The sequence below is a fragment of the Microtus pennsylvanicus genome, chromosome 20 (assembly GCF_037038515.1).
Source record: "Microtus pennsylvanicus isolate mMicPen1 chromosome 20, mMicPen1.hap1, whole genome shotgun sequence".
Classification (NCBI taxonomy): Eukaryota; Metazoa; Chordata; class Mammalia; order Rodentia; family Cricetidae; genus Microtus; species Microtus pennsylvanicus.
Window position 1 is genome coordinate 26054201 of NC_134598.1, and position 18933 is coordinate 26073133.

Sequence of the window (18933 nt, forward strand, 5' to 3'; positions counted from 1 at the left end):
CCCTCTCTCCCCCCTCTCTCTCTTCTCTCCACCCCTGCCTCTCTCTCTTCTTCCCCCTTCTCCCCTTTCCCCCTTTCCCCTCCATAACCCACTAAATAAACTCTATATCTAAACTCTCTCTGCATGATGTATCTGCCTCTCACCCACCAAGATGATCTGCCAAGGCCTCAGGGAACCCACCGAGGCCTTGGGTCCTGTGCTCCTCCCCCTCGTGTGACCGGCCTTCCCCCAGTCCCCCCTTATCTCCTTAAAGAATAACACAGGCACCTAGGTTTACTCCAGAAAGGTCTCTCACTGGGACTTGGGGCTCCCTGATTAGTAGGCTGGCTGGCTAAAGAGCTCCAGGGACCCAGCCCTATCCAGTGATTTCAAATGCGCATGTGCTATTTACATGGGTATTGGGAATCAAACTGAGGCCCTCACACATGTATATCAAGCATTTACCACCGTGAGCTCTCTTCTGGGCTTCCATTAAAATGGAAGGAAACCATGAGGCAGTGCTCCTGTGATATAGATAATTTTTTAAAAAATAACTAAATATGTTGGGAGGCTAGAAGAATTGGAAGGGAGGGAATTCAGTTTAGACTTGAACAAAACACATTATATACATATAGGAAATCTCAAACAATAAAACCGAATGAAAGAAAAACTACACACACTGTTACAGGTGTCTGTTAGCAGTGAAGTGAAACAAGCACAGCCTTTCTTTGTGGTGTTTTTCGGGGAGAACAGTCATTCATGGAGTCACTCAAAGGGTAAGAGAGCTCCCAGCACCGGGCTACCCTCAATAGCAGGACCACAGTTAGATTTCTCTCTCACGACGCTTCCACAAATGATACAGTTATAGACATTGGTATCCCGGTATTTTTAACAAGACAAGCAAACAAACAACTACAACAACCAAATTCTGTCCTCCAGAAGCTCCAGGGAAGAAACAAGGTTCAAAGGAATTTGTCAGTAAGGAAAAGCAGGTTCCCTTCAGTATTGAAAACTCACCCTAGGCAGGAGATTAAGGCCTGGGAACAACTTCCTGGCACTAAAGGTATGAAGGAGCTGTGCACCCCAGGTCAGCAAAAAGGGCAGGAGGAGGCTGGGAAGCAGGTGCTGGGGGTGGGAGCGTCCAAGGCCTAAGAGGTCAGGCCTTCCCCCTCCCCCCTTCACTTTAATTCCCACACATGCCTCTCATTTGATAGGGCAAAAGTGGGCATGTTGTTTTGTACTTCCTCTTCTCTTTGGTTTTTAATTAGAGACATCAAAAATAAGTTCGCATCCAAAAGACAGGTTTTTATTTGTCTGGACTTTCATGAGGAAAAGCTAGACTTGAATTGTCAAGGCTCCAACACCATCTAGCAGGACTGTGATTTTTCTCTTAAATGTCAGGAGGACCTGAAGTCTACACGAACAATTAATAGATTTTTCAGTCTCAATTCAGTTCCACCCAAGCACCTTTGGAGACTCCAGGAATTAGTCAGCGGTGACTAATGGGTTCTCTGAATAGCACTTGACAAGTCAGCCCCAAATTACTGCTGGATCCCTTAACGATCACTGGCACATCAAAAGAATGAAGACATTTGCAGACGCTTTTTCAAGCAAAACTGCCTTACAGGTGTTTGCGAGTAGCTCAAATCAAACAGCAAGCACTCTTTAACTTGGCGTCTATATAAAGTTGCTTGTCCAAATTCACACTACAGGAGTCATGCCCTTGGGATTATTTGCTTGCTTTCTTCTTTAGGTGAGGATGGAGAATCAATACCAGGCATAGGTTGATCACTGAGCGGTCATAGCCCTCTTTTGACAGTTTCTGATTATTCAATAGATTGTCTATAAAAACATGCTCTCAGCATCTAGAGCTCTAAGGTCAAACAGCGTGGCTGTATGGGTTCCTGTCTGGTAAGCTCTCTGTGCTTAGCAGGAGGAGGAGGAAGCCAGATCAAAGTAATGAAATGCCCAGAACTGGTTCCACTCCACAGGGCAAATCCCACTCACTCTCCTCCCCCTAGCCATGGAACCCTAGCCATGGAACTACCACGTGGGATGCAGCTTTCCCTTGGTGCAGGGAGAGTTTAGACTTAGGTAGGATTTAAACCTCTCATACATGCGTTGTGAATGAGCAGTCTCAGACTTTTCTGCTAGAATTTGTGCTTGCATCAAAAAGGGCGAAGGTTAAGGCAAGGAAGGAAACATTTATATCTCCCTAAGTGGTAGGAAGAGAAGCCAGGTCGATGGTATTAGCAGGATTCATTCCTGCAACTATCAAGAAAGTCAAGTGAAGAGATACAAGGGGAGAGGGCATGGCATCAGACAGGGATGAATGCTTACGTCATTTATCACTTACATGCCTGAGTTCTCTCCTGGGATCCTCCCCTCTAGAGCAGCCTGAAGGAGCCTCCAACATAATTCCAGTCTCTGCGCATCATTTTCCTCCTCTCGCTCTCCGCCCTCTTCTCAGGAGACAGCTTCTCTACCCAGAAACTCACGGCTGATTTCCAGTCCCTTTCCATGTCTCCAACTTTCCCTCCACCATCCTGGTCCCCTCCAACTGCACCTGGCACTTCGCTCTCTCATTGTCCGCAGCAACACAACTGATGAAATCTTCAATCACTCAAACGCTCTGCGGCTTCACTCTGGCTGCAGACAAAGGTCTGAGTCCTGCCTGCTGACTGTTAGCCTGTCTCCTCTTCTACATTCCTGGGCTCTCCCTGGCCCTGGACCAATCTTGCTCTTCCTCACAAGCTGCCCTGATGATGCTTCTAACTTTTTACCTCGTTTACCAAAGGGGGCCAGGGAAGCAGGGAGGTGGTCTGCAGACCTCCCCCCCCAGTGCCCCGGCTTCATCCACAGATGTGTAGCAGAACACTTGCTGTGGCCCCCCTCACTCTGTCTCCGTCTCCAGCAGATGGCTTAGATCTCCTACAGCCTCCCTCACCACCAACCCATCCCTTCGTCTCAGCCTCCGACTTCTGCGGCACTCAAGGAACCCACGGGACAGCTGGCCACCACTCCAGAAAGGGATAGCCAACAAAGCTGCTAGGCAAGCTTCAGAGCTTCTCTCTCCCTCCTCTCCCCCAAGCCCAATCCCCCAGTCTCATCCCCAGCTCTGTAGCACACTGCTGGCTGTGGCCTCAACTCCCTTTCTACCCCCATTCTCAGATCCTGGTGGCACACCCGGCTTTCCTCCCTCCAGTAGAACACCCCCCCAGACCCTCTCCCCCTAGCCCACCTCCATCACTAAGTGCCAGCTCCCACCACCAGGAAATACATTCTACTCAGAACCACCAATGACCACACCTGGCAGGCTCTGAGAAGCATTCCATTCCAGGCAACCCACACCCACCACACTCTCCGAAGAACCAGAAAGAACAACAGAAACCAAGGAGTTGAACACACACACACCCAATAGAGAGAAGACCAGATACCAGCGTCTAGAATTAAAATTATCCGAAACCCAGACACTTAGATACCAATGTAAAAACACAGCAACAGCCAGGAAGATATGTTTCCACTAATCCCAGCAACTCTACTACTAAACATGCAATATAGCTGAACTGCTGCTCCAGTAGAGAGTCTAGTAGGCTGAGGCGGGGCAAGCATGAACGTCAGGCCAGTCTAGCTATATAGCAAGAGCCTGTCTCAAAACAAAACAAGATAAAACAGACAAACTCACAAAAGCAATGCAAAAATTGTAGAAATAAAATTACCTTTGATGGTCAAAAACATAAAATACATTAAATAGATGCTACTCACTACCTTGAAAGCATTCCCCCAAATTATATGTAAATGTGCATAATGACCTTTGACCTTCACATAAAAGGGACTCCGGTATAGCCCCTGGAGGAAGAAGTGAAACACAGAACAATCGATGGTTGATGTTTATTGCTACCCCACTATATGAGGAAAATACCTCCATTGGATTCATTTTCCAGGACAGTGACAGAGGCCCAGGAAAGTTATGTGTCCAGGATCACATGATTCCTAGTGAGTCCATTTGCATTACTACACTGTGTTGCTTCTCTGATCCAACCAGCCAATGGTACTGCATCACTGAGGGCGAGCTCCTGCTTCAACAGACAGAAGGTGTCCAGCAACAGCCGGGGTCAAAGAGCCACAGCCGCTGGCATGTCTGCACCCTGGCTACAGGGCTACCCTACCCGAGCAGGAAACTGATGGTGCTGTACCCTTGGCATCGATGGGTATGAATGAGCAAACTACTCCTGGAGATTTTCCCCACGAACCCCTCTTGCTTTAGCCCAGGTCTTATAAGCAGCCTTCTATACAGTATTTGGACTTTGTTGTCCAAGTTAAGAAGGCCCTCATCGAGGCGTGAGATGTTTAGGGCCTCTGGCAGCTGGCGGCGTATTATAAATACGAACCCTGGCCTCTATTCCAGACTTGCTTAGCATGATTTAGTTCCTGCTGACCTCTTGCCCCTTGACAGTGACTGAAAAGAGAACTTTACGTCCTGCCTTAGGATGCCCTCTCAGAGAAGACGTCCTGAGCAGTCTGGATTGAATGGCCACCTAGATAGTCCTAACTGCATAAGATGGGCCAAGATTAAAACAGAGGTAGAAAAAGAATCTGCAAGCATGCTGGAGAGCATACGCATAGAGCGCTGCCAACAAGTGGAACGCATTAACTTTCACCACAGTATTTATCAAGGATACTCCTCAGGGTGGTAAGGGCTCTGTGGTTGCATGAGTCACCCAAACAGCACCAAAACAAGGGTGGTTAAACAGTCCCCCCAGAACCGCGGATACCAGCAAGAATTCCGTCACAGTCGGGCGTGTCAGTGAACACCCAGTCGGCCGGAACGAGACCCAACCAAAAGGTACAAGGAACAGGTGGAGCTGCATACATGCCACGGTTAGCATGCATATATAATATCCCTGCATTTGTATTAAAGGCTCACAAAAATGACCTAGTTCCGAAGAAACCCTTGGACGTTGCTATCAAAGTTCTCTGACAGCAGCCTCTGCCTACACTTGGGCCATCCCATTCCATTTCTGGGTAATCATTCTGGGCTTCCCTGAGCCCATAGAGACAGTGGTTCTCATATTGCACGGGACTGTCTCGAAGGTCCACTTTCCAGATACCTACATCACCAGCTCCCTCTGCTGAGTTGGGTCTTAGGGCCAATTTCACACTAGTAGATGTGACTTGTCCAATCTGTGTGTGTGAATGTTAATATAGTTGTTGTTGGTCTTGTCTGCCCTTGGCATCAGGTGCTCTACCAGCACAGGAGGAGCTTCCCTGTTTCTGTTTCTCTCATACCCACAGAATTTAGAGCAGGGCCAGAGAAGAGAGCATGGCACAGATGACATAATTCTAGTTCAAAGTCTACCCATGCTAACAGACCTCCTAGACACTGTGACATGAGTAGGCTCGGGCTGGGACAGAGAGATGCTAACAGACCTCCTAGACACTGTGACATGAGTAGGCTCGGGCTGGGACAGAGAGATGCTAACATACCTCCTAGACACTGTGACATCAGTAGGCTCGGGCTGGGACAGAGAGATGCTAACAGACCTCCTAGACACTGTGACATCAGTAGGCTCGGGCTGGGACAGAAAGCCCAACCCTGTTGGAGGAAGCAATGCAGAGCAGAGTCGGAGAAGAAGGCTGTAAGCCCTGCCTGAAAAGCAGAAGGTGCAGACACTCAGGGCACACAGCTGTAATTCCGGAGGAGTCACGCGCAGCTGTGGGAAGGCAAATGAATGATGAAAAGAACATAGAGGGACAGGTCGTCATAGAGGGACGGGCTGCCATAGAGGACAGGTCGTCATAGAGGGACAGGCTGTCATAGAGGGACAGGTCGTCATAGAGGGACGGGCTGCCATAGAGGACAGGTCGTCATAGAGGGACAGGCTGTCATAGAGGGACAGGTCGTCATAGAGGGACGAGCTGTCATAGAGGGACAGGTTGTCATAGAGGGACAGGTTGTCATAGAGGGATGGGTTGTCATAGAGGACAGGTTGTGATAGAGGGACAGGTTGTCATAGAGGACAGGTTGTGATAGAGGGACAGGTCGTCATAGAGGGACAGGCTGTCATAGTGGACAGGTTGTCATAGAGGGACAGGTTGTCATAGAGGGACGGGTTGTCATAGAGGGACGGGTTGTCATAGAGGGACGGGTTGTCATAGAAGGACGGGTTGTCATAGAAGGACGGGTTGTCATAGAGGGACGGGTTGTCATAGAGGGACGGGTTGTCATAGAGGGACGGGTTGTCATAGAGGGACGGGTTGTCATAGAGGGACAGGTCGTCATAGAGGGACGGGTCATCATAGAGGGACAGGTTGTCATAGAGGGACGGGTCGTCATAGAGGGACGAGCTGTCATAGAGGGACAGGTCGTCATAGAGGGACGGGTCGTCATAGAGGGACGGGTCGCCATAGAGGGACGGGTCGCCATAGAGGGACATGCTGTCATAGAGGGACGGGTTGTCATAGAGGGACGGGTTGTCATAGAGGGACATGCTGTCATAGAGGGACAAGTCGTCATAGAGGGACGGGTTGTCATAGAGGGACGAGCTGTCATAGAGGGACAGGTCGTCATAGAGGGACGGGTCGCCATAGAGGGACGGGTCGCCATAGAGGGACGGGTTGTCATCATAGAGGGACGGGTTGTCATAGAGGGACGGGTCGCCATAGAGGGACGGGTCGTCATAGAGGGACGGGTTGTCATCATAGAGGGACGGGTCGTCATAGAGGGACGGGTCGCCATAGAGGGACGGATCGCCATAGAGGGACATGCTGTCATAGAGGGACGGGTTGTCATAGAGGGACGGGTTGTCATAGAGGGACATGCTGTCATAGAGGGACAAGTCGTCATAGAGGGACGGGTTGTCATAGAGGGACGGGTCATCATAGAGGGACAGGTTGTCATAGAGGGACAGGTTGTCATAGAGGGACGAGCTGTCATAGAGGGACGGGTCGTCATAGAGGGACGGGTCGCCATAGAGGGACGGGTCGCCATAGAGGGACGGGTCGCCATAGAGGGACGGGTTGTCGTCATAGAGGGACGGGTCGCCATAGAGGGACGGGTCGCCATAGAGGGACGGGTTGTCATCATAGAGGGACGGGTTGTCATAGAGGGACGGGTCGCCATAGAGGGACGGGTCGCCATAGAGGGACGGGTCGCCATAGAGGGACGGGTTGTCATCATAGAGGGACGGGTTGTCATAGAGGGACAGGTCGTCATAGAGGGACAGGTTGTCATAGAAGGAAAAGCATAAGTGTCTTGGCAAAGGGTCACTCAGAGGTCAAAGCTGGGAAACAACCTCGTCAAATTTGTTTTTTACAGAAGCAGTAACGGTGTGTGTGTGTGTGTGTATGTGTTCATGTGCATGTGTATGAGTGCATGCGTGTGTAACACAGAAGATTCTGTGGCAAGGAGATGATTTAAAAGGTGACCTTAAAAGCCAGGTGTGGTGCCTCACATTTTAATCCCAACACTGGGAGGCAGAAGCAGCCTGGTCTACTGAGTGAGTTCCAGGACAGCCAAGGCTACACAGGGAAACCGTGTCTTGAAAAAAGAAAAAAAAAAGGATCTTACAAGCTTCTACAAGGACCAACGACACTGAACTATGGCAGTAGGTTGACCAGAAATGGCTTGTTCCATGCTGTCTCCTACAGAAGCATCTCATCTGCACAGGAACCAAAGCAAAGGGGAGTTCTGCAGGGATGCTCCTCCTCCTCCTCCTCTTCTCACGCTCTTTCAGAAAGCCGAGCATTCCGTTAGAGAGCACGCCCCCTTTCTATTTTAAAAAATGATTTGTTTTTATTTTATATGTGTTTGATCTGCGTGTGTGTGTGTGTGTGTGTGTATGTATGTGTGTGTTGGATCCTCTAGATCTGGAATTATAGATAATTGTGAGCTGCTATGTGGGTATTAGGAATTGAACCCAGGTCCTCAAATAGCAACCAGTGCTCTTAACCACTGAGTCATCTCCCCAGCCCCAGCATGTCCCTCTCTGTATCTCACAGCCTGCTCTCCTCTGCGTCAGTGTTATTTTGAAGCTGGTCCCATGGCCATGCTTAAGCATGAACTTCTGTTTCCCATTCACGGCAGTCAAGTGTCCTCAGTGGCTGAGATCAGGACCACAGTGTGCTCTGGGCAGGCACACGAATGCGGACCGCCCTGTCCCAGCACACTGCCTGAGTTCTAACCACGTCTGGGTAGTGATGCTCCAGAGAGAACACCAGGTCCCTTCGGCCAGGGTGCTTTGCTCCTGGTTTCCACTTCCTCGTCCCTTCCCTCGGCTCTGGACCCGGGTGTGTCTCTAGACTTTCTTTTTCCTCTCTCGACTTTTCATCACATGAATCTAGTTTAATACCTCACTCACACGCTTCCTCATTCTTTCATTTATTATTTTCCTGTAAGTCGCATTTTATAATAATTTCGTTTCTTGAACTCAAAGTAGTTTTGAAGATTTTTTTCTCATACAGCTTTGTTTGGGCATTTTTTAAAAAACTTACCCACTTGTTTACACACGGGAGTTCCCGACCCACTCTCACCGTCACCCCAATTACAAGCAAGGAAACAGAGGCTGAGAAGTAGGGCATCATTAAACACACCAGGTAATGAGCCTCTGTAGGGGAAGGAAAACAAAAGCAGCTGACACTGTCTATTAAATGAGTCCTAGCTTCAGCTCTCTGCAGTTGCCTTTCCTCATCTGTCAAACGAGAAGACGAACCATGCTCCTGGGCAGCAAACCCAGTCCTGCCTCACACCTCTAGGCCTCAGCAGACGTCGGGAAGCTCAGGAAGGCCTCCAGGAGCGAGCCCTTCACTCTTGCACGGTTCATTTCTTGCATCATTTCATTTTGGTACCACGCTGACAACACCGACAATGTGGGTGCCAATTGGAGATGTAGGGTGGCCCCCTGAGCCAAAGCTGTAGTGGCCACTGTGTGCCTAGGAGGTTGCTTCCCGGCAGAGAACCCCCGCAGCCAATTTTCTCAGTTCAGGATCTCTGCTCAAATGAATTCTCATCTTTACAAGCCACAGCCTTCAATGGGTAGAGTTGTGCACGTGGGCGCCTTTCCTATCTTCCTATCTTCCGCTGGACAGGAGTGAGTTTGCTCTTTAACGGAGTTCATCTTTCAACAGGTGCTTTGTCTACGGCAAACTCGCTCTCATGCCTTCCCTCACAACGCTTCCTGCTTTTCCTGTCTTATAGCTCTCACTGCAGATCTGGGTAATGGCAGGGGGCAGAGGCCATGTCACTCCCGGAATGCTATACTGTCTTGACGTTTCTCTAACAGACATATTAGTCCATGACTCTTGAGTTCAGACCCCCCTCCCTCCACACACACATCCATCCTGGTCTCTCCCACCAGAAGGGTCCAGTAAGACCCTATAGGGTTATTCTCATCCAAAGTTTCAAATCTTCCACGTTCCCCCTCCCTCCAACTCGGTTACAAAGGCTTAAGAGCCACGCGGTCAGAGCTGCCAGAGCAACCACCAGCTCTGGCTACCAATTTTCTAGGTTGCTTTCCTTCGCTGCCTTGACAAAAGCAAGCTAGAGAAGGAAGGGTTTCTTTTGGCTCCCAGTTAAAGTACGCAGTCCATCATGGCGGGGAAGTCACGATGGTAGGGGCAGGAAACAGCCCATTGCACTGCATCCACACCGAGAGCTGAGAGACACGGATGTCGGTGCCCAGCCAGCACCCTCCTTCTTATCCAATGCCCACAGAACAGCGACGCCTATAGCTCGGGTGGGTTTTCTCTGTCTAGATACTCTTTCATAGCTATTCCCTGAAGTCTGTCTCTTAGGTGACTCTAGACCTCTCAAGCCGATAACAGTTATCACCACACAGCACACTGCCAACGCCATGACGCCATGAGTAAGCGAGCTGGAGACAGGAACACGGTCCGTGGTGTTTTCTCTCAGCCAGGGCCTTGACCTCAGCCTGCTCCCTCCTGTACTCTCTGCTCCTCGCTTTTCTCAAACGACAACCAGGCTCTTGCCTCCTCTGACAAATCTCCTCGAGCCGTACTCTTTCCTCCTCTTCATCCCCTAGGTCCCTGCTTGAAGAAGACTTCTCTGTAAGGCAGCTCCTGAGCACCATTGAAAAGTGCACAGACTCTCACACACACACAAACACACACACACACACACACACACAGATTACATATGTATATATGTGCATCTATATATCTAAAATATTTCTTAATAACTGACACTAGTGTGTAAGCTCCACGAAAACAAGGGATTTTGACTACTTTGCCTATAAGGGACCCAGCACACGCAGTCACAGAGTAAAGACTTGAGAGAATGACCGAGTGTGACCCCGGCCCCTTTTCTGTGGGTTGAGGGCCGTAGTCTGGAGCAGGACAATCCCTGTCCGCGGAAGCGTCCGCACTTACTTGGCGCTGCGGACCCAGTGTGTGTGCCGGTACAGGGAGTAGAGGAAGCGCTGGCGGAACACGTTCCATACTTTAATCGATTTGTCTTCAGAAGCTGTAACCAGAAGCTGGCCATCAGCCGAGAAGTCCACACTGCGAACTGGAGCCGTGTGTCCCTTAAATTCAGAGGACTTCCCTCTCCTGAAAATAAAGGTTAAGAGTGATACGTTACTATTTTAATAGCTAATTTATTTTTAATATTTAATCACCACACTGAGTCGGAAACTTACAAGTAGCTTAAAGCTTACAAACCCTTACAAAATTGGTGCGTGAAGGCCATGTGGTGCTGCGTGCTTCACTTGTCCTTCTGTGCACTGGCTTGGGTCACCGACGTTGCAGCTAGTACCAAACGGGAAGGAGGCTGGTCACCCCTGCCCCTGAAATGCATTGCTGCTTCTGTCTTAATGGGAAGCGGGAAAATACTATTCTGAACCAGTCGCTACGCTGCACTGTGTGCTACTTTAGAAACAGCGGTCTGGAGTCTAAAGAAGTTTCAACCTTGAAGAACTCAGGTTCCTTAAGCTTGGCAGCCCCAAGGTCATACATGCCACGTGGAGTTCTGTGAGCTACTGGGCCGGGAGAGGAAGGATCTTCCGTGCTAGATCCACAACACCTCTTGATGTTCTTCCTCACTCCTGAGCCTGCATCAACCGGTACCAACGACAGAGGCTCCAGTGCGTACCTACTGCCTCACTGACCTCATGGCCTCTATCTTACACTCACGAACAGTAAAAGAGCTTTGAAATTTTGCGTACACGCCTGTTCTTAATTGGGGAAGAAGGCAACAGAGAAATGGAGAGTACGATGTGAGGCGCTGGAGGTGAGGAAAATCTTTTAAAAACAGATGAAGGCTGGTAGCACTTTAGAGAAGCCCTCATGCGTGTGCGCTCTCCCTCCCCACGCAGCTCTTCTACTAACACACAGGCAGTTAAAAATCTCTCTCTCTCTAAAAAAAAAAAAAAAAAAGCAAAAGACCTCAGAAGAATCAGCAGACGAAGTGGTGCTGACTGCCAAGGTGATTGCTGGGAAATTCTGTGTCAGTGTTAAGTTCGTAGGCATGGTCACTATAGTCCTTTTTTTACATTTGGAAAATCATTTCCTATAGTACACGGGGAGACTGCCACAGTGACTGGCACGGATAAGGTGCCAATTCAGCCAGAGACATCTGTTTTAGATTCTCAAATCTTAGATGCCCACAGGAATCCAAACACCTGTACCTCACGCTGCATTTGCTACCTTGGGATTGGGGCAGGCAGGCAGGCAGCACTGTCTCTATGGCACACGTCGGGAGAAGTCCCGTGCACCTTCTCCTCCACGCACTGCATCCCTAAACCCGGGGGTCACCACTTCCTCCGCACCCTCTGAATGGCCCTCTTCTTTCTGCCCCAGTTCTGCCTGCCTTCAGGAACTTCTATCCTTAGCAGCCTTCATCTCGATCCGTGCAAAAGCCTCTTAGTCGGTCGCCCTGCTCTGATCCTTTCTCCCCACCCCTGTCACCTACATACTGAGCTTATCACTGTTGAAAAGGTGATGAATGACAAGCACACAAATCCCAGTGTACATGTGTTCCTGGCTCCCTAGCAGGATATCCTGCCACGGGGCTGAACTTTGTACCCGGCACATTCAGAGCGCTTCAGACACACCTGTGCCTCTGCAGTCACGCTCTTAGGAAGACCCCTGCCCATCTGCTGGCCCAAGCACACTGGCCCTGATCTGCTACTAGGGTTTGAGTAACTGCAGTATATCCTGACTTTTAAAATTAAATTCCTTTCTCTCTCCTACAGGAATGACCGTACCCATCTCTGTGAGATATCATTTAATACATCAGGTACACAAGAGAGTAACCACCTACTGAATTTCACTCAGAAGAGTCAATATTATAATTACAAGCTTGGGAGATTCAGTCTGGCTTGCCCAGTCAGTGGCCCATGGGGGCAAATGTGACTTTATCATTAATTTCTATCACCAGGCATAGGATAATGCATACGAAATAATTGATATTGGTAGTAGACATCCAGGAGAGAATACAAGGATGACTTCACTCCGTTTTCAATGGGAACTCTTGCGAAAAGAATCAGGAGACAGCAAAGAAAAGACTTGCCATCCACAGTGACCAGGAAGCGATGGACAGTCAGTCAATATCATTAAAACAGTCCCCGAACTTCAGTCTACACCCCGCCCAGCAGTCTGTGCTACTACGTGGCTATTTTTCTGGGGCCTCCTCTGGGCTAGGCTGGCCTGCCCTGGGCCCCACTGCACAGGAACCCAGTAGAAGCCGGCGCAGCAGAGTTTGAGTGCTGTCTGTTGGGCTGGCGCCTCACCGCTCTCTTCTTTCGGATCCGGTCTGATTTTGTGACTTGTTCTGTCCAGCACTGGTGACACTGTGCGGCTGAGGGCCAAGTACTTAAGACGTCCAGCAGTTTTTGCTGTCACAATCCTGGAGCTCCCCTGCCACTCTGTAGGCTATTCTGCTGGGTCAGAGGGCTCAAGGAAAACTGTCTTCCAGCTCAGCCACCAGCTCACGAGGCTGTGTGGTTACCTCTGCCAACACCAAACAGGGGGAAAAGCATCCCAACCACCCACAACATGAAGAAAAGTGTTAGTCTTTGGATTGAGCTAGTCAGTAAGGGGGATTTTAAGCAGTAATGAGTAACTAAACACTGATATCTAAATTCCCCATTGCCATGATTCACCACTGTCCTGGCCTACTGTGATTATTTAGAATAAATAATCTAAATAATAAATGGCCTACTGCTATTATTTAGAAAGAGAAACCAGTACAGAAATACAATCACTAGGTAGATATCTACAGCAATGATTCGGGGTGATTTTAGTGCACCCACCCCCTGAATGATCCATTTCTCACATTAGTAATAGAAAAACCAGCTGCAACCCCTGAAACAATGAACTCGTCCTCGATTTCCAGAGCTAAGGCTTTCAAAGCATACGCTTTCTCCCGAGCCCCAAACTTGCCTCCTCTGAGTTTCCCTAGAGTCCATGCACATTCTCACGTCAATTCTCTTGAAGACTTTTTCCCTCTGTCAGCAAAATATTCAGACTTTTCTGAACAGAATTTCCCCTGGGTGGTGGCAGAGTGAAGTGCCTGGCGGCAGGTGCTTTCTCTCTAGGTGCATGAGAGTGTCACAGACTGCACATCAACCCTGCCACCATAGAGCCACAGAGTCCCATCCTCTGCTACAGGACAGAGGAAAAGGACAGAACACACAGGAGCCATTCAAAAAGCATCCTAGAGAAGGGGGGGGGGGTAGATACAAGGTACAAGGCTGGCTGGCTGTTGGCGGGTATGGGTGGGGGGGGATACTTAAAATTTAAAACTTACAAAAATATCCTAACTCCAAAGCTTTTTACAATAGACAGGCTGTCGGCTCATGTCTGAACAGCGTCTCACAGAAGATCTGTTATCAGGGAATGAGACTTCAGCAAATGCAATGATATATGTATATGGTTTTTCAAGACAAGGTTTATGTGTAGCCCTGGCTGATCTGGTACTCACTCTGTACACCAAGCTGGCCTCGAACTCAGAGATCTCCTTGCTTCTGCCTCCAAAGTGCTGGGATTAAAGGCATGTGTCACCACTGCCAGGCAATGATTTATATTTTTGCCTGAAATTTTTTAAACAAGAAAATTCTAGAGCTCCAAAATGAATGGTAACAACCAAAGGACAGACTAAGCACAGGGTGTCAACAGGGTTCCAAGGGCTCCTAAAAAAAACCCATGAAAGGGCACAAGGAGGTTAATAATTAAAATTTTGATATATGCCATTGTGTTTCAGAGTTACACAGAGATTGCTGGCCATCTCCCAAAGATTCAGACATACTGTACCTATCTCCAGGTTAGAAATGGTTTTTCAAAAGGAAGACATAATTTTGAGTTGAACGAAATAGTATGAGTTTAAGACCAGGGTATTACTTGTGTGATCCCAGTGAGTACAGGTCATTAATTAGTTGAGGCAATCCCAAGAAGCACATTAGGAGCAGCCAGACCTCAGGAGTCCCTCACAGTTCCAACCCAAAACTTATCAAGTGTTTCTTCCTCTCACCTATCAGGAACCCAGAGCCTAACGGTTCTGTCTCGTGAAGCAGAGGCTAATAAGTTTCCTTGTGGAGAAAACTGCACGCTGGTCACAACGTCCTTGTGGCCCACGTATCTGTAAGCTCTAGTGTTTGGCTTCAAACTCCACAGCATAAGAAAGGTGTCCCAAGAGGCAGTGGCTGTCGAGAAAGAGAAGAACAAACAAACCAGGGTTAAGACAGGAACGGACGCGTACCTTGTCACTAAAAACTGTGATTAACAAAGAAGTCAGAGGTTGTAGAGCTGACCAGGTAAGGGCAAAAGTATTTTATCGTTTCAAATGATTTTTTGTTTCATTGTGAATATACAAACTTGGTAGTGGCGTGCTTCAGAAGGGGTACTAGTCTCAGGATCCAAGGGGAGCGTAGCGACTACAAGCTACCAGAAGGAAGAAGGCTGAAGAAGAGGGCACTAGACTGAGTCATTCCATCTTGGTGCCTGGAAGTTACTTCACCTCAGTGTGGGGGCAATCAATCTTTTCAGAGGGACAGGTGAGCTACTTGAGAAAAGTATGTGGAAGCGAGTTCACCCAGAAGTCAAAGCAGTAGGAGCAGCCCTAATACACTCTTTGCCTAATCCTACCTATTAGTGTTTTGTCTGTATGTCCTTGGTGCTTCTCTCTGTGCATGAACACGGGTATAAGCAGAAACGATTTTTTTTCCTGAACCATATGAAATGCACTGTATAAATCATGTCTTTATTGCTAAACATTCCCACAAGCTTTCCCTAGGAATATGGGTTTTTGTTTTGTTTTTTTTCCTCACATGCCCACGGTGCAGGTAAGCTTGAGAAACTAATCACCCACTTTCATCAACTGGTCCAGAAATGTTTTTAAAGCTGGGTGAGATGCCCTTAAAAGTCTGTTTCTGCTCTGTAATTTTATGACATTTGATGATTAATAAGAAGAACTGTATATTGGACATTAGCCTAAAAAATCTTCAAATCTTGCCTACAAAACAAGTTCTATCATGCACACATTCTAGAACAGCCCCAACAGCAGAAATCAGGTCACTGGGAATCACCATGTCTACAGAGAATGCTTGGAGATATTGGCAACTTTGTAAACTTCAAGGACAGTGCATATCACTGACAGGCAGGAACAGGGCCCAGCTTTACAAAGTTACACAAGTCTCCTAAATTCCCTAGCTTATGCATTATCTCCACGTTTAAAGTCCGGTGAGTTTCTAGGTTTTGAGCCATAATTTTATTCAATGTATTTCCTTTAAAAAGGGTGGGGGGAGGAGACTGGAGGAGGTGGGGAAAGAGTACAAAAAGTTGATGTTCTACTGCAGTTTGTCCAAACTCTAAAACATCTGTACTGGGGTCTGTTTACTGGCGATTAGGGACAAACAGACTGATGTCCCCCCCCCCAAAAAAAAAGCAAAGAAAGGCTCTCGTGTGTGTGTGTGTGTGTGTGTGTGTGTGTGTGTGTGGTATGTGGTATGTGTGTATGCATGTTTGTGTGCATATATGGAATCCAGAAGACAACCTTGGGTATTATTTCTTAGGTATTTTCTATGCCTTGCCTTGATCTTTCTTTATCGTTCCTCCCTCCCTGCCTCTCTCTTTCTTCCCTTCCCTTCCTCCCCCTCCTCCATTAGCCAGGGTCTCTCACTGGCTGGGAACTCTTCAAGTAGCTTAGGCCTGCTGGCAGTGAGCCCCAGGGATCTGCCTGTTGTTGCCTCTGCAGGGCTGGGATTTCCTAAGGGTGCCACCATGCCTGGTTTTTATTTAGGTTTGCCTGGGTTCTGGGGATGGAAGTCAAGTCTTTGGGCTTGCAAGGAGCTTGCTATCAGAAGAACTGCCATCTGCCCTGAAACTGGAGGTACAGATGCTTGTGAGCCACCACGCAGATGCTGGCACCTGAACCCTGGCCCTCTGCAGGAGTAGCAAGTGGTCTTAAGCAATGAGCTATCTCTCCAGCTGCCGCCCCCTCCCAACCCCCAGATCTCCTTAAAAATTCACTCCTTTGGAGTTGAACCTCATCTTAAGACCAGCACAGGAGATGCTGAATATAAATAAATAGATAGATAGATAGATAGATAGATAGATAGATAGATAGATAGATAGATAAATAAATAAATAAATGCAGAGAAAGAAAAAAGAGAACCCACTGTGCTGAGCATGGTGGCACATGTCTGCAATTCCAGCACTCAGAAGGCAGAAGCAGAAAGAGTGTTTATGAGTTAGAAGCCAGCCTGGGTTACAGTAGATTTCAGTCAGTAAATTTCAGGTCAGACTGAGCTATATGGTAATAGCGCGCGCACACACACACACACACGCAGAGCTAAGCAAAGGAGATGATTGTATGTATGTATGTCTGTATGTATGAATGAATACCACAAACTGTGCTTAGAATCTACAAACATCATATAAATTCATAAGAAAAATGATTATGACCTAGCAAGAAAACAGGCAAAGGGTTAAACAGATGTCACTTTCATAAACCACAAGCCAGTAAGTAAGAAAAGGTGCTCAATTCTGCTAGTCGACAGGAAACCAGGGTCACCACACCCTCATCCAAATGCTTACAGTAAAGGAGACATTGTCTCTCTGGGGACGTGGACTAACCAGAAGTCTCCCATCATGCTGGCTAGAGTCACCACTCTGGAAAGTGTGTGAATGTACCACCTATCTGAAGTAGAACACACACTTGGCATTTGACTTGGCGGCTACACCCCCACCTAGGTACCGAAGAGAACGCATGGACGTTTCACAGAACGCATGCCAGTGTCTGCAGCAGTACTGTTCAAGTTACCCCATGCCAGAAACTCATGACCCACCGGCACAGAGTAGATACAGTTATGCTATAGTCCTCCTCTATGACTGAAGCGGTTAGTTATGAACTTATGAAAACATTACGTGGAGGACGGGGAGCTTTTAGAAGAGCACACAGTCAAGTTGGCTTAACTAAGACATTAAAATTACCCATCACAAAGAGAATCACTGGAGTGACATAATGAGGAACTTCAGCCAGGCCCATGTGGTCAAGACTTGCACAACAGTTTGTGGTATTTATCAGGATGTGGTGGATTTTAAGAGTTGGGGCCTAGTGGGTAGGGTGAGATTATGGGGGAAGACCTTGAAAGGGTAATAGGACACCAGCCCTTTCTGTCTGGTCCCGGCCACCAAGAGGGGAGCAGCTTCCTTCATCATGTGCTTCTGCTGTGACATGGGCCCTTACCATAGGCCCAAAAGAAGACACAGGTAACTTGGCCACCAACTGAAACCTCCAACCAGAAGCCTAAATATACCTTTTCTCCTTAAGTATTTGCCATAAGAATTGGAAGCTGCCTAAGGCCTTACTGGGGCTTACTCTGGAGCAGGTTAACAGGCATATAACAAGGCAACAGAGAAGCATAAGAAAGAAATCAACTCCCAGTACCACAATAGTGCTCTTTGGAGGGGATGGTGATCTGACTAGGTCTGAGGCTGTGAAAACTGGAGGGGTAGAAACTACAGGGTTCGTTAATGGATTTTAGGAAGAAAAGCAGAATGGTCCTGACTGCCAGTCTCCCAGAAAAACCTAAAGGCCATTTAATGAGATGAAAAGAGCTCTAGAGCAATGCTCTCAACCTTCCTGAGGCTGTGACCCTTTAATATACAGTCCCTTATGTTGTGGTGACCCTCACAAGAACTTATTTTTGTTGCTTCTTCATAACTGTAACTTTGCTACCATTATAAATTGTAATGTAAATATTTTTTGGACATAGATTTGCCAAAGGGGTCTTGACCTATGGGTTGAGAACCTCTGGTCTAGAGGTGGGAAAAGGAAAAACCAAGAGTTTGTTCAAAGATGCTGTTGACATAATTGTGAGTGACGGGGAGGGAGTATATACCTGCCTGGAGCCTAGGAAGATGTTTAACTTTAGTATAATGGCTAAAAGATTAAGCTGCAGAATCAGAATTAAGTGAGATGTACCAACGAAGACACACCAGACATAGAAATGTCCCAATTACAGCTGCAGTTTGGATACTTTATGCTTTTCTCTTACACTTCAGGAAAACAAAACAGAAAAACTACTAATGTATTATTTTTATTCCTTTTAGATGGGGCTGGAGAGATGGCTCAGCCATCAGGAGAACTGGCTGCTCTTGCAGAGGACCTGGGTTCAGCTCCTGGCACCCACACAGCAGCTCACAACTCTTTGCAAACTCCAGCTTCAGAAGATCTGACACCTTCACATATGCATACATGCAGGCCAAACACCAATGCAAATAAAATAAAAATAAGTAATAAAAAAAAGCAAGCAAACAAACAGGGCGTGGTGGCAAATGCCTTTTCTCCCAGCACTCGGGAGGCAGAAGGACACTGATCTCTGTGAGTTTGAGACCAGCCTGGTCTACATAACTAGTTCCAGGACAGCCAGGGATGTTACACAGAGAAACCCTGTCTGGAAAACACAGGAAATAATGTCAACAACAAAGTAAAAATAT

At 47.8% G+C, this 18933-nt stretch overlaps 1 protein-coding gene across 2 annotated transcripts in view; it reads right to left on the reverse strand.

The window, feature by feature from the left end:
• Positions 1-18933, reverse strand: part of Poc1b (POC1 centriolar protein B) — a 77663-nt gene that overhangs the window by 44381 nt on the left and 14349 nt on the right. For both annotated transcript variants that reach the window (XM_075954764.1, XM_075954763.1), the window contains exons 3-4: positions 14465-14636; positions 10366-10545 (exon numbers count right to left, since the gene is read on the reverse strand). In XM_075954764.1, coding sequence (XP_075810879.1) covers positions 10366-10545; positions 14465-14636 — 352 coding nt within the window. The remainder of the gene's footprint in view (positions 1-10365; positions 10546-14464; positions 14637-18933) is intronic.